The 22959-nt window shown below is 59.3% G+C and overlaps 1 protein-coding gene across 23 annotated transcripts in view; it reads left to right on the top strand.

Moving 5' to 3' along the window:
- NRXN2 (neurexin 2) overlaps positions 1 to 22959 on the top strand; it is a 106742-nt gene that overhangs the window by 78577 nt on the left and 5206 nt on the right. For all 23 annotated transcript variants that reach the window (XM_059146232.1, XM_059146199.1, XM_059146189.1 and 20 more), the window contains 4 exons: positions 4481 to 4652; positions 8876 to 8965; positions 12290 to 12615; positions 14887 to 14965. In XM_059146232.1, coding sequence (XP_059002215.1) covers positions 4481 to 4652; positions 8876 to 8965; positions 12290 to 12615; positions 14887 to 14965 — 667 coding nt within the window. The remainder of the gene's footprint in view (positions 1 to 4480; positions 4653 to 8875; positions 8966 to 12289; positions 12616 to 14886; positions 14966 to 22959) is intronic.

Below are 22959 nucleotides of genomic sequence, written 5' to 3'. Positions count from 1 at the left end.
CCCACTGTGTCCTGGCCGGATTTTCACTCAGCTTCTTCATACCTCCCAGCCCCAGCACGGTCCATGCCTGCTCCCGCACCTTCCTTGGAAATCCAGTGGTTGCCTGTGCTCTGTCCTTAACCTCTGCTCCCATGACCTTTACCCTCCCGACGGCCCCTTTTCCCCGCCTGCCCTATAACCTCTCTGGCCATGCTCACTCTTCTCGGAGCTCTTGGCCCAGCGCCGTGTCCCCAGCCGGAGCTCCTGTCCCACTTGGCTCTGCTCTTCGTTGCCCAGCTCCCCACCTCAACCTCTGCTGCTTCCCCGTGCCTCCTTCTGGGCCTCCCACCAAACCTGCCTCTATCTGCCCTACTCGCCTGGCCCCCCTACACTTCATACCCCCTCTCGCTCTACCTGCCATACCCCGCACCCTCCGTATCCCTACCCCACATACACCCCCACTTGTCATATCCCTCAACCCTCCATACCCCCTACCCGCCATACTTCCCTGCTCGGCATACCATACCCCGACCCCCCCATACCATATTCACGGCCCCTCTCAGTTTTCATCCTAACTCTGGCCTTCAGGCAGTGCCTTTTCTTCTTTGACCCTTTCCACATCTCTGGTCCTACCCCGCACCCTTCCCAGTGGCCTCTGGCCTTGCCCTGATTCATTTCTATGCTTAGCCTCTCCCTGTCTCCTTTCCATGGTCTTAACCCCTGGGCCTCTGAGCTCCAGCTTCAATCCCACCTGTAAGCCCCCTGCTGCCTGCATCCCCCACGCTGTCCCTGGCCAGGACCCTCCTGGGCTGCAGGGGGCGGTTCGAGCAGGGTGGCCAGGCTCTCTGTGCTAAAAAGATCTGGGTGGGGGGCCCTGGGCTTTAGGGGGAACGAGGAAGCATGTTTGGGCTCTTGCCCCTCCCCATCTGACTGGACCGCGGCAACCGGCCCCTCCGAGCACATCGGCTTGTCCAGGGTCCCCCCCTGCGCAGTCCTCCCCCAACACCAGGGAGCAAAGGAAGGAGGTGTGAGATGTCCCGTGGGCTGAGTGGCGCTGGAGTGGGAGTAACAGCCGCTGGGCGCTGGACGAGGGAAGCTAGGCAGAGCAGTGTGTAAGGAAGGGGTGCAGAGGGGCGAGTCGCCTGGAAGGTTTGTACCTGTGTGAGCAGGACAGTGTCTCCAGCAGAATGTGAGAGACCGTGGCTGTGGACTGTGTGTGGCGTGTGGGGCTGGGTGATACTGATGGTATCAGGAGCGACACTGAGACCTCGGGGGATGGTGGAGGACAGGCTCACCTCAGATCACGTGTGTTGCTGCTCGCGTGCCTTCCCCGGGAGAGTGGTATTTGCTGTTACTCCAGTCTCCTGACCCTGTGGCAGGTGTGGCTGTGTCCATGGCCTTGTCAGTGAGCGAGGGCTGTGTTCTCTCGCTGGCCGGGCGTGGCTTCGGAGCTGATGGCCTGGGTTTGAGTCTCAGCTCTGCCAATCTCTTGCTCTGTCCTGGCGCAGTCACCAGCCCCTACTCCCGCCCTGAGCCTCAGCATCCTCATCTGCGGAGTGGTCCAGTAACCAGGACGGTGAAAGGACAAGAGGGAGTCTGGGAGGTTCCAGGGAGACTGTGTGTGTCAAGGCCTAGGGACACGGCCCAGCGACAGGAAGCACTCGGGGTCAGCCTGTGCCCAATCATCAGGGACTCCAGATCTGCCCGTGCTCTGGGTCTGCCTCACTGACCACACCTACGTGTCTTTGTGCCTGCGAGGTTAGGAGTTGGGGCTCCCCAGCACCAGAGACAGCATAGGGGCTCAAGGTGCAGGGAGAGGGGACCCTCCTCTTCTCCCCCAGTGGTTCCTCCAGGCCTCACCTGGCTCAATGTTACGGAAGAATGAGGGCTGATGCCTGGTGCTGCAGAGGGCAGGGGTGGGGCGCCTGGCGAGGGCAGGGGCCTTGGAGGAAGTGTGGGAGCCCTGGGAGAGCCCACCTCTGAGGGCGGCGCGGGGCCCAGACAGGGCTGAAGCCTCTGGGGGGCCGCCCCCAAGCCCCTCCTCTCCTGGTGACACACCAGCTCCCACCGCCGCGTCATTAACAGCTCTCAGAGAGCGGGGAGGCGGCCGCAAAATAAGAGAAAAGCAATTTGACGTTTCTAATAAAGCATCGCTCCACTTTGCCAAATTAATTTTGACTCCCATAATTATTTGCTGTAGGAGCGGCCGCGTTCTCCCCACCGCCGCCTAATGAGGTAATTGGGGAATTAGGAATTAATGACTTTAACAGAAGTGACAACTGACTTCACGTCGGGAGCAGCTCTGGGAGCTGCCTCTCCCCCGGAGCGTATGGCTCTGAGCTCGGCTGCCTCCTAGGAAACCCTGGTGTCCTGCCTTCCAGTTGCCCTGGCCAGCCCCCCTGGCACCCCAGCTCCCAGGTGGCCTCTGCTCCTTGACCACCATCCCTGCCTGGCCTGAGCCTCACGGGGGAGAGACCCTCGAGGTGACCAAGGGGCTGCTGCTATTCTGGGCGATGTTACTGCTAAAAATAGTATGGAGGAGCATTGGCTGTTTCCCTCCTGTGTGTGGGGAGCATGTGATCACCCCGTCTCTCTGGGATGCTGTCAGTCTGTGGGTGGTGGGTGCGTGGGGTTTGAGTACTCTGTTAGGCGAGCCCAGCCTCAGTTTCCCTGCTTTACTGCACCTGAGGAGAGATGCTGTGTGCGTATATGACTCTGTGTGTGTGTGTGTGTGTGTGTGTGTGTGTGTGTGTGTGTGTGGCTTTCCCAGGTTCTAGGAGGGGGAGGACTGGACCCACGACGGGGGAAGGGATCCGGCCTGGATCTCCAGGCGAGCCATAGCTCTCTTGTGCCAGCTCTCTGCAAAACCCCAATCCTTGTGCCATCTGGGAGTCTCCCTATCCCGTCCTCAGTGCCACCAAGCTGCTTGGCTGAATGGGCCCTCCTGCCCAGGCTGGACTGGAGTAGTCTTTCAGGAAGAGCCGAGATATGTGTGTGTGTGTGTGTGTGTGTGTGTGTGTGTATTCTCTGATGACCTGGGTCCTGTGACTGTGTGAGCTTTAGGGGGCCTAGGTGAGCCTAAGTGAGCCTGTATGGGTGTCTGTCCTGAGCAGGAGGAGGAGTGTGGGGGGACCCAGGAAGCTGAGTCAAATGCTGCTGGGAAGTGCAGGGGAATGGAATAGGAGCTCAACTTTAGGGCCTCCTGGGCCTTCCCCTGACTTCTTTAGAGGTCTCTGGTCTCTCAGGTGGGTTGGGCTCAGTAGCTGCTCAGATCATGCCCCTGCCGTTTGAGTCAGTGTCTCCCTAGACTAGTGGGCAGGAGAGAGTGAGCACTGGCTTTGGAGTCAGGCCAACTGGGGTGCAAACCTGGTGTTCCTTTCCTTGTGATGTGGATTTGGGGTCACTACTCAACCTCCCCGGACCTCAGTCTTCTCCTTGCTGAATTGGGAATGCCATAGCTTCCCAAGAGGGTCACTGTGGGGATGAAGAGAACGCGTGTGTATGGTCCCCTCAGAGGGCCGGGCACCTTTTAGGGGTTCAGCGAAGCACTCCCTCTCATACCGGTGCCACCAACGGAACTCTTCTGGGGCTGGATCCTGGGTGGCCTCTGCAGGGTTCCCCAGGCCCTGCCCTGTCCAGAGCATGGGATCCTAGGTCCCAGAGGTTGCTGAGACTGACTCTTTGCTCCCCTCCTCCAGGCCTGGGTCTCTGACTTTCCGCTCCTTCCCCAACTCCCAGCCCCATCCTCTATCCCTACACCCACAAGCCCACCTTTCCTTTGTAAGTCTACGGGGATTGACCTCCCTGATCTCTTTCCATACTCATCACTCCCCAAAATCCACAGTTCAGACCCCCCCCCCCCTGCTCCTGTGATTTCGCACTCAGGCCTGACCAACACGGGGCCTGATGAGCTGCTGGAAGCATGTTGACGCGCTAGTACAGTGGCCCCCCGGGGACCCACTCAGTGCCCAGTGGGCAAGGAAAGGGAGTCTCAAGGCTGGGGCTGGTGGGAGCAGGGAGGCCAGATTTTCCTCAGGCACAGGGATGGCTTCCATGGACTTCTCTGTTGCTCATGCCCTAGGGAGGCCCCCGCCCTGAGCTCTCGTTGGCCCCCAGCTCAGTCCTGGTCACCTTGTCTGGGGCCTGGGCTCAGTGACCCTTAGCACAGAAGGGGTGCCCTGTGAACGTCTTTGAATATTCTGAACGAACCAAAAGGCAAGAGGCAGGTGTGGTTAGTGGGAGCGCTCCCGCTCCAGGCTCTGCACCCCACCATGGTCCCAGCCTCTCTGAATCTTGGGTCACTCCTTTGCCCACGAGTCAAGGAGAGGCAAGCCCGCCAGCCTCTTTGGGCGGGTCATAGGGTCAAAGCATGACTGGGAGATGTGCGTTGAAAAGCTATAAAGTGCCATAGATGTGGGCTGGGTGCGGTCCACAGGTGGAGTTCTAGAAAGAGTGAGTGGTTATTCCCTCCCGTTGCTGACCTCTATCTCCTTGTCCCCAGGACCAGGGCACCGTGGGGGTGATATTTAACGTGGGCACGGACGACATTACCATCGACGAGCCCAATGCCATCGTGAGCGACGGCAAATACCACGTGGTGCGCTTCACTCGAAGTGGCGGCAACGCCACCCTGCAGGTGGACAGCTGGCCGGTCAATGAGCGGTACCCGGCAGGTAGGCGGCGCCGGCGCGCGGAGGAGGCGCTGAGGGCGGGGAGAGGGCGGGGCGGGGGCGTGGCGGGGGCGGGGAGGGGGGCGGGGCGGGCAAGGCGGCCTCTGATAGGATCGCTGCCTGCACGCCGGGAGCGATCTCCTGCGGGGCTAAGCTGGGAGGTTTCGGGTGGTGCAGGGGCGAGGCCACGCCAAAGGCGAGGCTAATGAGGACCCAGGGTGGGGGCGTGGCTAAAGCGAAACCTCGGGATTCGCAAGGCAGAGCTAGACCGGGGTGGTGGGAGTCTGTGGGCTGCGAGGGAGAGGGCGGAGCTGAGCTGGGAAGGCTGCAAGGCCCTGGTCCAGGTGGGGGTAGGGGAGAAGGGAAGAGGAAGAGGGGTAGAAGGAGGGAGAATCTGACACGACTGAGGAAAGGATGGGTTTAGAATTGAGGGACAGGCAGAAATGAGGAGGCAGATGCAGAAACCAAAGAGAGAAAATCCATAAGTAACCCAAAATATATCTTGCCAAGGAGGCAGGGCTGATCCCAAGGACAGAATCAAGGAATGAACCAAGGTCTTTACGAAGAGCCAATCAAAGATCTGTATCAGGAGATCCAGTTAAAGGAAGAGTAGTGACCAGAGGGGCTCAGAGAAAAGGAACCCCAGGGTCTCAGGGCATAAGGGACACAGTGAAAGGGAGAGAAAGTCAAGAGACAGGAGTGCCAGCTCATTCCACAGACCTTCACTGGGAGCCTCCTGGGTGTCAGGCTCGGGGACGCACAGGAGCAGGACACGGCCTCTGTTTACAGGGGCTCGCAGTCTAGGAAGGGGGAGCACGAGCATGCAACCGGACCCCATTCTATAGTGTCCCACAGTGGGATGGCTGTGGCGGCCCAGGACAAACCGAGGTCTGAAGAGTGAGAGGAAGGAGGGGATGAGAACATGGGAGAAATGAGGAGGCAGAGAAAGAGCCTCAGAGTGCGGGGGAGCCAGGGGAGAGGCGATGGAGAGATATGGGAACAGTCACTGGGAGCAGAAACGGAGGCAGCCCCGGAGTGATGCAGAGAGAGAAATGGAGACGTCGTGGCACAGACCCAGCCAGTGGGAGAAGAGGTGGCCAGAGCCTCAGGAGGAAGAGGAAGAGAGCCCGGTGCGGGAGACCGAGAGGGAGGGGAAGGGAGCCACTGCAGGGGAGAACTGCAGAAGTGCAGACTTGTGGAGGTATAATCTGCCTGAGCGACTGCATAGTCACACACGGGGGCACTGCATAGTCACACACGGGGGCGACTGAGGAGAAAGGAGCATCTGCAGGCTCAGTCCCTCTCCAAGGCCGAAGCGACAGTGACAGCCGAGGCGCCCGAGGCGCCGAGGCGGGGCCTGAGAGGCTGCCCCACGCTGGCTGAGAGGGGTGGGGCTAGAAGGACACGGGAAGGTGCAGGTGTACAGACCCTCATGGGCCCGCTTACGCTGGCAGAAAGATGCCAGAGTCGATTCCCAGGTCCTCGTTGTGCAGGTTTGTGCCCAGCCCTCTCTGGGGTTAAAGAGGACCACATCCCCCCCACCCCCTGCCCAAGAAGTACAGAGGCTGATGGACATACAGGCCAACCACAGACACAAGGACAAGTGCAAAGACTTGTAAGGTCAGACTGACATAGGAGAAACGAGAGGCCGCCCGAGGGAGGACAGCCTACACCCAGGTTCTGGGCCTGTGTGGGATCACTGAGGCACACCAACCCTCCCATGTGAAGTCTTGCAGGTGCCCGGGCCAGGCACCTGCCATGCGATCATCAGTCTCTCTCTCTCTCAGCCACACACACACACACACACACACACACACACACACGTGAGGGCAACTTCGGTGGCTGTGAGGACCCCCGCCTGGGCCAAACGAGGTTGTACCGGGAGGACATGAAGGCTTCACCACATCAAGCCATGATGTGGGTCCAGAGCACCTTCCCTTGGGGCCCAGCAGGCTAGAGGCCAGGGCTTGGAGGGTTCATGCCTGCTCTCCTCTGCTCAGGGACCCTTGGGTGGGGGTGGGGAGACTGCTGGGCGCCCCCTCAGCCGCCCAGCAGGGTAACCCAGTGCCCGCCTGGGTGCGGCATAAGGGCAGGTGACCGACCAAAGCCGAATGTCCTCCTGAGCTACACTGGCGGTCTGGGCTGGCAGAACACTTCCGCGCAGAGCTTGGGCCTCCAGACTTTTCTGGAGCACAGAGACTCAGCTCTTAGCCTCTGGACCTCCTACTGATAAGTCCTTGGCCTTGGGCGGGTCGTCCAGCCTCTGAATCTGTCTCCACCTCTGAAAGAGAGGGATAATAGGCTCCTCCTAGTAATACCTGAGAATCCCACAAGATAACCCGAGGAAAGCCTTACAGTGGCATGGCAGAGGGGAAGTGATCAATGAGAAGAATTTTGGTTAGAATTGTTACGTGCTCCAATGAGGCAGGGACACGCATAGGGACAGCTACACAGACACCTGCCTTCCTGAGTCTTCGACTCTGCATATGTGCCCCCGACCCCTAGCCCTGCCAGACTCCCTTCTGGCCCATTCACCCCTCCTGCAGTGTCTTCACTGGGGTCTCTCACTCCCAGCCCCGGGCAGGGATGTCCTGTGCAACCTTCAGCAGAACAAAGAACATTGCCAGTCACTCGCCAGTCTCCCCTGCTTGGCTGGGGCGCTCAGCGGGTCAAGGCCAGGCCTCTGTCTCTGCATCTCCAGTACCCAGCATGAGGAACAGAGCAGGCACTCAAGAAATGTTTGTTGAGTGACCAAACGAGTGAACAATCCATTTTTTACTGAAACAGCAGTGACCTGAATCTGTCAGGAAGGCAAGGTCTTGTTGCGTCAGAAGCACCTAGGGAGGCAGCAGCCGTGCACACACACGGATACGTCGTGTGCTTGTTGAGGGGGGATGTCCAGGGCAGGCCCGGGCCCTGGCCTCACTGGGGGCACGCACAGCCCTGTGTTGCAAGAGGAACAGGAAAGCTGCCCCCCAACACCTTATTGAACACTGTATGTGGTTTCAGTGGGAAGAGTGGCCAGATTCCCAAAGGAAATGATTTCCATTTCCACTGCAACAGCCCGGCATAATCCACAGCCTGTGGGTGCGGGAGGAGCACACCGAACTCCTAGGCACACTGAAAAACCCCTTTCCTTGGTCTGTTTGTCACACACACACACACACACACACACACATAGTATCTTTGCTCCCCATCTCCAGGGCCTGGACAATGGTGTGTGGAGAGAGGGACAGGCAGGGTGGAGAAGGAGTGAGGTTAGGAATTGTGGGGAGGAGCTTGAAGGAGAAAGACTAGTAAGTGACAGCATGTTGGGAGCTGGGCTGGGCCCCCCGGTGCAGAGGCAAAAGTGGACCAGAGCAGCGCTGAGTCTGAGGGTCTTGGAATGGGGCTGAGATGGTGGAAGGGAGGCCCTGTGGGGAGGGAACCAGGGCAGGCTTGGTGGGGGGGGGGGGGAGAGATGCCTGCAGGAGAGGTGGAGAAGGGCAGAGGGGTGGGGGTGGGGGCGGCGGCGGCAGGGCGGTGGGGTGACCTGTAGCGATGGCGGGCTGGGTGGCAAAGCTGTGGTGGCGGGCCCTCTGGGGAGGGAGGAATCGGGGTAGAAGCTGGTGGGGTGGGGTGCGGGGTGAGCTGGCAAAGAGGGCGCCGCGGGGAGCTGAGCTCGGGAAGGGAAAGGGAACTGAGTGCCTGGAGAAGTGGTTGAAATGTCACTGTTAAGTGCGAGGGCCGGGCCACCCCCTAAATGCCGCATAAACCCCACTTAACCCAACCCTCCCACTTCTAAACCACCCTCTAAACTCAGTAACCAGCTGGGCCACTGAGGCCCTCCATCCCCCAACTTAAACCCGCTAAATGCCCCTCCCTGCCCCCACTGCCCCACTCTGGGATGGGGACGGAAGGTGGGCGCCACAGCCTGAACACAGATAAACCTGTTTAACCTCTGACCTTTGACCTTCCAGCGGCCTTTTCTTTTCTTCCACGTCCCTGTCTTTTTCTTTGGGTCACTCGTGCCCCTCGGGTGGGGCTGGCTCTGGACGGGAGCCTAGGGAGGGGACGGGAGGGCGAGGGACCCAGTGCTGCGTCTCCCGCCTTGGGTGGACCTTCCCCCGCTTTCCGGTGGATGTTGCTGCTTTACTCTGAGTCTCCTGAGAAACGCGTCACTACTTTGCTAACTCCTTTGGACTTCGCCGCCTGAGAAACCTACTGTCTTTCTAAACTTTTCCAAGGAAACTTTGATAACGAGCGCCTGGCGATTGCTAGACAGAGAATCCCCTACCGGCTTGGTCGAGTAGTAGATGAGTGGCTGCTCGACAAAGGTAATTAACCATAATTAATTAATTAATTAATTAATTAACTTTAAAAACACTATCTTAAAGGTGCAGAGCTCTCTCTTTCCCCACCTTGCCTTCCCCATCGCCCGCCCCTTAGCGGGATGCCCCCCGACTTTCCTCTCAGGGTGCAGATCATCTGTGTCTCTAGAAGAAGAGGGGTGGTTTCAGATTCAGACAGGGCTGGGGTTTTGCTCAGAAGAGGGAGAGTCCTGACGCTCTTTCCAAAGCCGGGATGGGATGGGTTAGGATAATCCGTGAGATTGTGGAACTGAGCCCCACCCCGCGCCCGCGCCTACCCTGGAACCGCCCGGTAAAGCAGGCTGGAGAGTAGATCAGGAGCCAGATTTGGTGAAGGGCTGGCCAGAGGGCCGCAGTGCACTGAGAAGCAGAAAGTGCTCATCCTAGGATCCCGAGGGAGGGTGGGAAGGCTTCCCCAGAGTCATCCCAGGAGGAAAGGCAAGTGTGGGGGCCTCACATCTTACTGGAAAGACCTCCCCCCTCACACGCCACCAAGGGAGTGGCTGTGGGACACTGTCTCTGGAATGGGCCCACCTGGGTCCAGAAGACCTCTCAGAAGTAAACAGAGGTGGGGGTAGGGGGATTCTAGGAGGTTGGGGCAGGGGTGGCCATCCCCCAGGGCTTTCTGTGCCTGCTAGAGCTGATGAGGAAGACAGAACAGGCCCCTGAGCGGCTACAGGGAGAGTGGCAAGGCACTGCTGGGTGTGAGGGAGAAGGCCACTTGTCACCAAGGGAAGTTGGGGCCAAGGGCCAAGCCATCCCTTCCCTCCGGAGAGGGGGCGAGCTCTGTACCTCTAAGGCTAAACTCTAGGGGGGAGTAGAACTGTTAAACCCCCACCTAACCAGCTGATAACTGTGCTTTTAAATGTCGCCCAGCTAAACCCCCAAATGTCCCCTGCAGCCCCCCGCACAGCCAGCGGGGACTAAACACGCTGATAACCAGATGTGATAAATCCATAACAGGACAAAAAGTTAAAGGGACTGTAACAGACATCGCTAAAACCTACAGCCCCCAGGCGCACTGGGTTGCTCTCTCCAGCGGGGCGAACTTTAACCCTTTGAGGAGTTCGGCCAAGTTCGCAGACCTTTGTAGCTTCCTCTCCATTACCCACCTCCCACTCCCAGAATCAGAGAGGCCAAGGGAGCAGCTTGGGCTGAGGCTGGGACAACTTGTGACCCCAGGGAGACAGAGCTGGACAGGCCCCTGGGGGGGCTTTCTGTTCAGGTGATGATGAGCCCCAGAGGTCCCTCCCTAGCTGCGGGGCCACGCCCTCTCTTTAGACCTCTGTTTCCGCTTCTGCAAAGTGAAAGATGGGGCAAAATGCTCTGGTATTTTCCAGAGTGTGGAAGGAGGAACTCGCTTCCCCTTTCTCAGGAGGGGTGAGCCCCCCAGCCCCTCAGCCTACCTCCTGGGGGCTGCTGGGAGAATGAGATGAGGTGAGGAGCAGGAAGGTATTTAAGAACAAGATCTGGGCCCTCTTGGAGAGATGATTTTAACGTCAGCTTCCGGCATGGGGTAGGTGCTCAATAAATATTTATCGAATGAGCCAATTTCCAGTTCCAAAACATGTCCGGAGCAGCCTAAGTCCCATAAGAGGCTTCCCAAGAAAGAGACTTGTGGTAAAATGAGCTTGGGAAATGCCAAATCCTGTTTCTTCCTCTCGAAGATACACAGGGACGTTGGTTTAATAAGGCTCTGAGAAGTCCTGCGAGAACAAAAGCTGTCGTTTGTGAAGCGTTCACTTCCCAAATTCATTGGACCACCATGAGGCTTCTCCTCTTCATGGTCTTCTAACTCTTATGCCTGGGAATTATCTGTGGACGGTAGTCCTCGAGCACCTCCCTGGGTCTGGTGTTCCAGCTGCTACTGACGAGGGCTCAGCATTTGTGGGTCCCGGCACCCCCATTTGTAAGATGGTGATGCTGGAGTAAGAGCTGGGCAGTGGCAGGGGGCCAGACAGCCCAGCAGAGTCCCCGCCAGGGAGGGTCAGACAGATGGTTGGGTGGCCCTGGGGAACCCGTGTTTCCGAAGAGAGTTTGGGTTTCACAAGTTGGACGATCCTCAGCCCAGGTTTTGGGGGCAGGATGTACAGACATCTAACTCTAAACCAGATCTTTAAAGAGACACTAACCAGAGGCTAACGAGGGCTAAGCCAGGTCTTAAACCCCCCAGCGCCCGCAGCTGAAGGTCCAGGGGAGCAGGGGGGGGGGCCGTGGAGTCAATCCTCTGTCCCCCTCCTCCCGAAATAAGCAACACCAAAACAAAAGTTAAATCTAAACTTAAAACACAATAAATCTCTTTTCTAAAAACCAAACCAAAGCAACAAACTCAGAGGGTTAAACCGACCCCCAGATTCACTAAAACCAAAAAGAACAGCCGAACCCCACCCAGGGGGGGATGCTGAGGTGTCAGCTGCTGAGTGACGAGCGAGATTGGAGCTGGAGCGGGGTGTTTTTGGCTGTCAGCGAGCGAAGCAAGGTCCCTTTAACGTTTTCCATCTCTGTGCTTGCACATCCGGGCGGGGAGGAAGGCCTCTGCTCTCCAGGGCCTGGTCCCCCTCCTGGGCAGGGCAGCGGCCGGCCGGGCCTCGGAGGGGGGGGGGAGGAGAGAGGGGAGCCTGGCCAGAGGTCAGAGGGCTTGGTGTGGCTGGCAGGGCAGAGCGGGGTCTGCGTGGCTGCTCCCACCCTCACGCACGCCGGCCCTCCTCCCGCGCACCGTCCTCACCTCCGGCACGTCGGTGGGTGGCGGTCGCTCCCTCTCTGCTTTGACTGACCACTCAGCCCGGCAGTCTCCTTCTCTGTGTCTCTGCCTTTTTGTCTCCTCTGTCTGCTGCTTCTGAGGGCTCCATGGCTCCGGGCTGGACACTGGGCGTGGGACGTTTGGGGAAGCAGGGGGAGAAGACGGGGATCAAATTGAGGGATGGGGAAGAACGGGGTGCGGTGCCCCTGGAGCAGGAGAGGAGAGGGGGATGGGAAGGTCAGAGGCATGAGCATGGCGGGGAGAGGGGGGAGCTGGGCTCCCTTTCCCAGCCCATGTGTGCCTTGGGGACCCTCCCCCTCCGGGGTCCCCGCCTGGCTGGGCCGGGGGCTGTGGCTGACAAGGACTTTCCCTTTGGTGTCTGCCCCTTCCCCGCTTCTCCAACCCCCCACTCCTGCCCCTTGCTGGTTTCCCCCTCCGTCCTCTTTCCTTCCCTTGGCTTCCCTCCGTTCTCCCTGTCCCTCTCCGATCTCTCCCCGCTGCCTGCCCCTCCCCTGCCCATCGCCCCCACCAACTCCCCCCCACACCCCCAGGCCGCCAGCTGACCATCTTCAACAGCCAGGCTGCCATCAAGATCGGGGGCCGGGATCAGGGCCGCCCGTTCCAGGGCCAGGTGTCCGGCCTCTACTACAATGGGCTCAAGGTGCTGGCGCTGGCCGCCGAGAGCGACCCCAACGTGCGGACCGAAGGCCACCTGCGCCTGGTGGGGGAGGGGCCGTCCGTGCTGCTCAGCGCGGAGACCACGGCCACCACCCTGCTGGCCGACATGGCGACCACCATCATGGAGACCACCACCACCATGGCTACCACGACCACGCGCCGGGGCCGCTCCCCCACGCTGAGGGACAGCACCACCCAGGTGAGGGCCCTTGGGGCCACCAGCGAGGCCTCGTGAGGCTTTGTCCGGTAGCAACTCTGGCGCCCAGGGGAGGGTCTGGGGGGGTCTGGTGGGATCCTGGAGGCTGCCGTCTCCTCGTCATCATGGCAGTGGTACAGGTGAGGTGGGAAAGGCCTCCCTTCCCAAAGTGGCCTGGCGACCAGGGATGTTGTCTGTGGGAAGGTGGTCACTGTTTCTAGGGCCCGGGCCCAGTGTTAAGGGGGAGTTTGGTCCTCCAGCGAGACCAGGGGAGACCGCCTAAGAGGGGAGAAGTCTGTGCTGGGCTGAGGGAGGGACGGCCCCGTCTGCCTGCCCACACCGGAGGCCAGGCCCAGTGGGGTGCGGGCAGGGATGGCGTTGCTCTGGCTGGGCACCTAGGACACAGCCCTGGAGGGCCCAGGGGCTCAGCTGGGGGTGGCCGCCGCTCTCTGGGGGCTCTCGGAGGCCCGCAACAGTGTCCCCTGGATTGCTGGTGTCCTCGCAGTGGGACTCCAAGCCCTCTGCCTTCTCATGTCTTCTCCTCGGGACCTGGAGCAGGTGTCCCCGCCTGGCAGGGTGCCCTGTGCCTGTGTGTCGGAGGGGCTGTTGGTGCAGACGGTTTCCTAGTGCTTTACCCTCCGTGCTGCCCACCCCACCTGCTCAGGTGCTCTCTCCGGATCAGGACAAGCCCAAGTGATTTGAGTTTATCTTCTCTTGTAGTCGGAGTGGGGTTGAACCTGGGGAATGAGGCTCTCATGGGGCAGGACAGGCCTGGCTTTCCCGGTCCCAAAAGCCATCTGAGCATGTGTGACTTACGGTGGCAGCTCGGGGGCCCAGCTGAGTTTTCTGATTGTCACCATCAATGACTGGGGCCCCGGGACGGTTTACTCAGTCACTCTGTCCCCCTCGCCCAAGCTACTTCTGTCCCTCATCACCCATGGCTGCTGACTCTGTGCCTGGAGAGAGCTCTGAGCTCCCAGGGTGAGGGAGAGGTCTGAGGGCAGCCTGGGGGGTGGTGTCCCCACTCCACCACCAGCCTGTCTTCAGTGTCTGCAAATGAGGGCCGGACTCCATGAACTTGAAGTCCCTCCTCCCTACTAGTCTGTGCTGTAGGGGGCCTGGCACTGGCTGACAGGCTTATGCAGGGGAAGAGAGAAGTCTGGACCCCCGTCCCCTCTGCTTTCACTGCCAAGAAAAGCTAGGGTCTCCGAAGGCCAGGCCTTGTCCCGGGGAGCAAGGAGCCCTGGGGGAAAGCCATGGTCCTACCCAAGGTTGGGCACTGGGCACAGCCGGCAGGAAGGGTGCCCCTGTCTCAGTGGGAGGTCACGGACTGACCATCCAGGTGGAAGAGGGGGTGGGGGCCTTCGGGGTCACAGCTGTGCTGGAAAAGCCCCCACAGGAGAGGCTGGGGCTGGTGGGAGGCAAGGATGCAGAAGGAAATCCAGTTTTCTGAAGATGGGATGGAGTGCGGGGGTGGGGGAGTGGAGAAAAGGCACCAATCGGCCCTTTCACCCCTCCCCACCCCAGACTCCTCCCACCCTTGGCTTTTAGGAGCCCTCTCCCCGCTTCCTGCCCCTCTTGGGCTCCATTCCTGCCTGGATTCCGGGTTTCCCTCCTTGGGTCTCTTCCCCAACACACCCTGAGCACACTGCCCTCCCCGCCCCCTTACATTCACTCATCTTGGGGATTCTCTTTCTTTGCAATCAGGAGGAGAGAAAATGCTGACAAAGTCGACTCCCGTTGCCATGGCAACCACAGCCCTAATTATTGTGTGCAGCCTGGTTCCGGGCTCTGGGAAGGGGGTTGGGAGAGAGATGATGGGTAGTGGGGTAGTGAGGTTGGAGCCATGAGCCACCCGCTACCTCCTACCCCAGGTCCTCTTCCCCTTCTCTGCCTGTGCTGGCTTCCAGAGGCCCCCATGCCTCAAATCCCTGATGCCCTGGGTCCCCTTGCTCCAGCCCTGCATCCCCAGGTCCGGCGTCCAGCCTCTCAGCTTCCTAGAAATGAAAGACACAGCACGTGCCATCCCACTGATCTCCAGGAGCTGTGGGAGCTGCTGCAGGGTGGGAGCTGGCCAGTCTGTATTTGCACGTGGGGAACGGGGGGCTCTCGGTCACCCAGCCAGCAATGGGAGAACTGGGCAACAGATCAGGGTGTGTGTGTCTTAGCCCAGGACCCATCTCCTGTGTGGTGCCACACCTACAGAGGTGGCTTTTGGGCCTACTGACCCACCCCCGAACCCTCTTCCCCACCCCTCCCTCCTGTCGCCCACAGAACACAGATGACCTCTTAGTGGCCTCTGCTGAGTGTCCAAGTGATGACGAGGACCTGGAAGAGTGTGAGCCCAGTACTGGTGAGTGCCTTTCCCCCCTCCCCTGCCCCGGGCCCAGGTGACGCTGATGGGAGGGGGGCGACTGTCCCTGCCACCTTGCCCGAGCCCAAGGGGCCTGCTGCCAGGCCTTACCTTTTCCTGATAGCTTCCTCTGCCTTCCTGCCATTCCCCTCCAGGTCCCTCAAATTGTCCCTCTGGCAAGGCAGTTTCTGGCTCTTCAGTGCCCCAGCCCTCGGAGGTAGTGAGGTCCTTAGCTTGGGATCCTGGGGTTTAGGGCCAAGGACTGCCGGGAAACAAAGAGGGAGACTTTTCCCAAGCAAGATGAGTAACTGCAGCTCCCATGAGTCTTTATGGGGCCGAGGGTAGAGGCGGAGGGTAGGTGGGAGAATGCAGACCTAGGAACTACAAATCCCATCAGCTCTTGCGTCCTGAACTGCAACTCCCATCAGTCCCTGCGGCTTGATTTTTTTTCTCCCTGGGTCAGCAATAGAGGAGATCTCCGCTGGATCCAGAACCCTCCTCTTTCCTGGTCTCAGGGAGGTGGCCAGACTAAACTGGGGCCGTCTATCATGCAGCAGCTCTGTGCCCGGCAGTGTGTGGCTGGGAGGTGCGCCTGGCCAGATGTGTGGTCCCCTGGGGAGATCAGGACCGGAGTTCTGGTCTAGATATCTAGTGGAGCTGCTGCTGTTGCAGGAGAGCAGGGCTGGGAGGGAAGGCTTCCTGGGGGTGGCGTTCCAGGCCTCTGCCGGATCCTTTTAGCGGGAGAGAAGGGTGGGGCCCCAGAGAGAGACCCTATTGGCAAAGGAAGGGTGGGGTGGGCCCCCAGCGCCGATGAGAAAGGTGGGGTGTGGAGTGGCACAATGGGTGCAGGGTTGGGGGTGGCTGAGAGGACCCCGGGGGGAGGGAGGGCCTGGGAAGCTGAGGTCCTGGTGCTTACAGCCGGCAGTGAGAAGGGAGGAAGGACTGAATGTGGCCAGATTTCCCAGCGAAGGGTTATGGGCCATGGTGGTGGCCTGGAGCGTCATCCCTGGATGGAGTTTCCAGAGACTTCTCCTGGTTCCCTTGTGATGCGTGGCACCTGGGCTATTGCTGCTGGAAAGCCGGAGGCTGGGCAGACTCCTGCGGGGTTGGGGGAGGTGACTGGGCAGGTGAGGTGGGCAGTGTGACTGGGACAGTGTGAATCTGGCCTAGGGTGGGGGCGGTCTGCCAGTCCCAGAGGAGACGCTCCAGCTGAGGTAGGCTGCAACCGTGGAAGGAGTGTGGGGAGAGCAGGAAAAACCGTAGAGCCCTGGGGTAGAGGCTCAGCTTCTAGAGACAAAGGGGAGAGACAGTTCTGGGCCACAGGCCCCCCGACACCATCAGCCGGGGCTGAAGAGGGTTGTTTGGTGGTCCTGGGCCCTGAGGCACTTGGAGGAGCTGTAGGCTGCTGGGTTGGAAAGGCCTCCCCATCCACAACCAAGAGCTGGTGCTTTCTGGAACAGACGCCCTCCACCATGGGGGGGCCCCCTCTGCTGGGGGGCCATCTGGCTCCATCTCACTAGGCCGTCTCAACTCAGGGATGCACCCCCCCCCTGCCGCCGGTGCTCTGCCATTGCTCTGAGAGGCTCTGGGCATCTGGCAGCTTCCATATGGCCCTCCTCCCTTGACCCTGCTTTACTCCTTTGACTCGTCAGGACTGGGCTTTCCTGGACATGGAAGCAGTGCCTTGAGCCCAGGCCTTTGGAAACTGGCTGTGATGAATGGCCCCATGAGAGCCCTGGGATAGGACTCTGGGGACCAGGGCTGGCGGATCATGAGAGAAGGTCACTTGGCCCCATCCCATGTGTTTGCATGCATGTGCTCACTCTGGGGGGCGGAGGGGGGAAGGGACTGTTCTCCCTGGACCCCACGGAGAAAAGTGTTGGACCAGACTGCCACGGTGCAGGGACATGAAGCCCACCCTGGGCCGCCGGTGCAGGGACATGAAGCCCACCCTGGGCCGCACCAGCGCCACAAGCTAGCTACCCAAGTTCTAGCTTCCCAGCTGCGGTGCCGAGTGTGTGCACCGGGCCGAGTGCCCTTAGGTTGTGTGGGGACAAGGGAGCGAGCCGGAGCTGAAGGAGGCGGGTCAGCTGCCCCCCCCCCCCCCCCCCCGTTCAAAGGGCGAAACCTATGAGGGGAGAATGGAGGGCGGAGGAGGAGTGAAGCTGGGGGAGAGGGTTGCTGGGCCGCCGGGCCCCTGGCTTCAAAATGAGGGCAGAGTGCATGCCGAAGCCTCCAGAGGAAGCCGCCCGAAGCCCCCTGAAGCCCCCCGGTTCTCCCCGAGATGGGCACAGCACACGCCTGCATTTCCATACTCGTGCAGCTCTGAAATGCTTCCGCTTGGATTTTTATCTTGATGGGAGGCCAGGCGAGGACCAAGACGACTCCAGAGCCCCTCAGGCTGATTTAGACCATGTCGTCCCCCTACTTAGAGGAAAAGGGGACTCCAGCCAGAGCCCCTCTTGTGTCCCCAGAGGAAAAAAGTAAGCTTTTTCCTCTAGCCAAGGGCCAGGCCTCCTTGGGCTCCAAGGTCAGGGTTAGAGTTAAGGGCAGCCCGGCTGGAAACAGTGGCTAACCAGGGGCTCACCCAACGGACCCCAGACACTGGCATGCTTCCCACCTGCCAGGTCCTCCTCGCTGCGTCCAGATGTCAAGCCTGGGATCATCCCGACTTGCTTCCCTTTCTTTCCCTTGACCTGGGCCCCTTCAGAGACCCCGGGCCCCACTCCTCCTCCTTGTGGCTTGGTGAGATCATCCAGGAAAATGGGTATTTCACCCGAGGTTGGCAATCCAAGGATATTTCATGGGTATTTCACCTGAGGTTGGATATCCAAGGATATTGTTTGGCCGACAGCGTTTAGATTGCTTGGAATGGGAGTGCCTTTAGTGGGGTCGTACTCTGCATAGAGGATCATGTCTTACCGTCTTAGCCCACCGGATCCACACATTATGTTGTGGGCCGGGCCCCTGTAGGGATCGGAGTGTGCCCTGCCTCGGGGTGCATGGGAAGTGCACGCCCAGACTCAGATCCCCAGAGGCACACACTTCTATGCACACACAGAGGCACACACACACACAGCCATGCACATACATGTAGGGATCTCCCAGCAAACGCACACCTGCCCACTCGCTCACCAATGCCCACCTGCTCAGACCCACAGTGTTTCACACTTATGTGTGCTCGTCACACCAGGGTGTGCACCCGGGGCGTCTTCAGCCCGTGGAGGCACGCTCCCACACACGCTCCGACCTGTTGAGGCGCAGACCAAACGTTTGGGATCCCATGCACACTCTCAGAAGCTCCCGCCCACTCCAGACCCTTGCGACGGGCGAGTGTGTTCAGGGTGAGCTTGCCCACGCACATCCTCGGACGCCCAGAGATCCACACCTGCGGTCAGCGCACAGAGGCGCACACGTGTGTACAGATCCCGCTGCGTAACACACGCGCTCCTACCACGTCCTCCGTGCGCACCCAGACTTACAGATGCTCACAGAGGGTTCCAAGGGGCTGTGTGCGTGTGTTCAGAACAGGCATGTACAGGGCACCCGGACCCCCTGAGTTGTAGCCGCACACGTGCATGCACACGTGCACACACGTTCACATGAGTTCCAGGAGGCACACACCTGTGCCCAGGCTCTCAGGAACCTGTGGCGCAACCCCACCCAAGTGTGCCCCCATGCTTAAACCTGCAGCATCCCGCAAGTAAGTTCACAGGCACTCGGACGCACAGACACACCCTCAGAGGGATGTTGTGGCCTGGCACGCGTGCTTGTTCCCACAGAGGCACACTTGCCCCCCTCCCATTGCCCCATGAGAGGGGACCCTCCGAGGCCCCGAAGCTCGGACCTGCAGAGGCTCATTCTTACATTCATACCCTTGTATTCAGAGACACACACATGCTCACACACACACACACTCACTCACTCATGTCTACACCGGCCCATGTGGGCCCACACAGGTATTGACCCACTTACTCCTGTGCTCAAACGTACACCCCAGCTGCACGGGGAAGGGTTTCCTATCCTCAGGCTCTTGGGCCGTGCAGACATGCTCAGACCCAGCAAAATGCCCACCCCCGTGTGCATGCACACAGCTGATCAGACCCGCAAGGGTGCACGCGGGCTCGTGTAGTCAGGTTCCCAGATGCGGGAGCAGCTCGTGCGCTCACCCCACAGGTGCACATTGCTCCTGAGGCTTGGCCCCCAGGCATGCGTAGACGAGAACCCCCCCCCCCCAGGCGTTCATGGGCTCAGGTCCAAAGACACACAGACACCCTTGCTCAGACCCACACACCGCTCAGAACCCAGGGGCACAAAGGCACCCCCCTTCCAGTGTTTCTTGAGGTGACACCAGTCGCCATAATGGGTACAGCCTCCGCCACCCTATGATTTGTCACACAGAAGCGTGTGTGTCCTTCCTTTAAAGTCACAAACCAGTGTTCCTGGTGGGTGGGCCGCTCCTCAGCACGCGCTAACTCAGGGCCTCCTCGCCCTCCCCGGGTGACCTCAGTTGTGGTGGAAGGTGACTGAAGGGCGGGGTCCCGAAGGGGTGGGTGCTGTGGGTCAGGCCCAGGAGGGAGACCCATGTTACATCTGCTGCTTCTGCTCAGTCCTGTGGCCGCAGCTCTGCGTCCGGGAAGTCCCCCAGGAAGGAAGCACAAACAGATTTGGGGACCAGATGGCAACTTATCTACCTGGTATGGCCTTTGGGCCACCCATAATCCATGTCAATCTTCCTGACACCCTGAAGCCCCTCCCACTCAGGGCTGTCAAGGCAGAGGTAAGGGTATCTGGCAGGTGGTGGCCCACTGTCGGTTCCAGACTTGCTCCTGAGGCCCATATGTGGTCCGGGTCCCTGTGAACTAACAGGATAGCCGATCTCACTGTCCACACAGCTCCGCACACCCCGAATCCAGGGGGTGGGCCAGAGGCGGCCACCATGGCCACTCTAATTCAAGAAAGGGAAGGATGAAAGAAGACACACAGAGGCTCTTGGTTTTAAGGAAACTAGTTGAGGAAATCCAGCCCTCCCCCCCTGCAGTGGGAAAGTTTCTTCCTTAAATTCAACCTCTCCCGTCTCCAAGAAACGCCCTCTCCTTTGTGGCCCTGGTGCTGGCCCGTGTGAGGTCCTTCCCAGTTCTTACTCTCCACGGCCATCTCTGAAGTGGGTGTTGGGAAAATGTCCTTCTTGGGGGCCCCATGGTGTTGACAGCCACTTCCTGCTCCTGCATATTTGGGGGCCCAAAGGCTCAAGCTGTCGAGATAACTGCACTCAGCGTTCTTTCCTAGACATACTTGTCAAGCACTTTGTTTCCTTGTTTCTCCGAATCCTTGCTTGTCTCTTAATTTAGACATGACTATTTTGAGGGCTTCGGAAACAGTAGGTGGGGAGGCCATGTCCTTAGACTGATCTGTGGGGCACGGCCGAGCCCTCCTTATTCAGAGGGAGGTTTCGCTGGGTCATGTTCCCTCAAAGCCATTACTGACCTCTCTTTGATCTGCGGGTTGGAAGCAGGGGCTCTCTTGACACTTGGCACTCCCCTCCCCTCCCTGGGCTCTCTCTGTTCCCTTCTCTGCTTGCAAACCTACCCACTCTTGCCTAACTTTGTCTTCTTGTGATATGTGGCTGAAAGCAGACAGTAAAAGCCGGCACTGGCACCCCGACTTTCTGGCATGTTCCTTTGGTGCCTCAGCCTCAGCAGACACCCGGCCTTCCCTGTAGGTCATCACAAGCAGGGTTGGAAGCGGGTGTCCTGCCACTGCTTTTCTGTGGTTCTGCATCTTTCCAGTCGTTTCCTTGGATTGTTACCGGAAGGCCATCGGTTCTTGTGATGCACGTTTCTGGTTCAGTGTCTGTATTAGTTCAGGTAACATTTGTTTCTGGAACAGATGACCCCCAAATCTCAGTGGGTATCTCAAGGGAGGTTTCTCACTCAGGGGAAGCCCCACCAAGGTGATCCTGGTCAGCTGGTGGCTTGGCCCCAAGGGGTGCTTCAGGAATCTAGACTCCTTCCATCTATGGCTCCTCCTTTAAATTCACCATGTGGTTTGCAAGGTCACCGGAAGGAGGAGGAAGAGCACGGCAGATCGCACATAGGGGACTTCCCGTGGGCCAATATTGGCAGTGCCCCTGGCTCAGTCATGTAACCGTACCTAGTTGCAAGGGATGTCTCAGTGGAAAAGGTGAAAATGAGTTTGGGAAAAGGGGCGCTCATGAAGCCTACCTCATATGCTCAGACCCGTGGTGGTGTGCTCACATGTCCTCGGCAGCACAGGCGTGCATTCACACCACACACACACACGAGTGGCTCAGGCTCAGGCGGGTGGACACAAGCCCCATGAAAGGCTCACTTACATGCATACGTCTGTTCTGATTCCCTAATGCCCAAGTCCATGCACTTGGATCCATTGAGGCTTGTGTACACACACACACAGGCTTAGAGATATGTGTGCCCAGGTGCACAGGAATGGACTTTGACGGTATATTCTTGCATGTAAACACACACACACACACACACACACAAGACAAGACAGAGCCCTGCCTGACCTTGGGTCCACCTTGATGTTTGCTATGGCTATGCTGGGGTGTCCAAGTGGGGTGAGGCTCCATCCTCCAGGCTAGCGCACCCAGTGGCATAGGTGGTTGGTTCTGGGCTGGAACAGGTGAGTAAGGGCTGAGAGCTAGCCGGCGCTCTGTGCTCACCCAGCTGCTCATCCTGGTCCTGGGAGCAGGGTGGTGTCCACCAGGAAGACAGAGTGCCTTATTCTGATTGTGCCCAGAGAGACCATGTGCCAAGTCAAGCCCCTGACAAGCCGTGGCCACACTGAGGGGCTCCCTTTTTAACCCACATGAAATGCCCTGGGGGCTATGGCTTTCTGGCCCTCCCAGCCCAGGGCAGGTACCAAGAGCTTATGGGTGGGGCTTTGGCCTCAGTTCTCCATGCTGTGGGTGGGCCCATCCTGGTTGGGTGGGAATGGGGTTCTTGGGTAGGTTTCTAGTCAGGAGCCTCTGTGTCCTGAAGGCATAAAGAGCTCAGCGGACTGGTGCAGCAGCCCCTAGAGGTAGGGGAGCAGGGGGAGGAAGGGGTGCTCAGGAATGGCCGCTGGTCTCCTTGGCCAGATGGAATTCTCTAGCAAGTGGGGCTTACGTGCCCTGACATTCAACTTAAGAGTAGAGGAGGAGTGGGGTTTGTGATAAATGCGCTTGTGAGTTCTTCCAAGCGCCGCAGCCCCCTGATGTGGGGTAGGGGAGGAAGTGGCCTAGGCTCTTCATCAGACTCCCAGGGGCACCCCATCTCTGGGTGCACCCTTGGAGAGCTGAACCCGGTCCCAGTCACCCCTACAAGTCTTTGCGAGTCTGCTCCCTCCAATGTCCAATGGCCAGGGTGGCCCAGGGAGCCCCTGGTTGGGCTTTCACAGTGAGGAGTCGCTGAGGGGCCTTCTTTTGCTCCAGATCCTCACCAGAGCAAGCTTGCCTGACCCCTCCTGGACCAGTGTATGACCCCCAGGAAAGCCCAGTACCCTATATTGCATGTGACTTGCTGGCCACAGAGCCCAGATCGGCTGGAATGAATCTGGAGGAAGGAGAGAGTGTGGGGTCTTGGCAGCATGCTATCTTGGGGACAGAGTGGGAGCGGTGAGGGGCAGAGATGACAGCTGGTATGGAGGACGTGGGTGAGCACAGGACACCCTCAGGAGATGCTGTCAAAGCCGTGGACAGAGCAGGGCCTAGGGAAAGCTCCTAGAGAAACTAGGCACGTAGGGACAGGGCTAAGACCTGGATATGGAGGCCAGGACACAGCGAGGGTAGAAGGACAAGGACGAGAGTCAATGTGACTAGGCCTGGGAGGGCTCTGGAGCTTGGGAGAGACTGCACAGGGGAAACCTGTGTGCCCCCAGGACCCAAAGAACCAGTGTGTTAGAGCAAATGGCTGCAGAGGGCTCAGGCGGGGCAGGAATTGTCTGTGGCCCAAGGCCTAAAGCCCTTCCCCCTG

Source organism: Mustela lutreola, chromosome 1, assembly GCF_030435805.1.
Source record: "Mustela lutreola isolate mMusLut2 chromosome 1, mMusLut2.pri, whole genome shotgun sequence".
Lineage (NCBI taxonomy): Eukaryota > Metazoa > Chordata > Mammalia > Carnivora > Mustelidae > Mustela > Mustela lutreola.
Note: the sequence above shows the minus strand (reverse complement) of the source record. Positions and strands in the feature narration are given on the sequence as shown.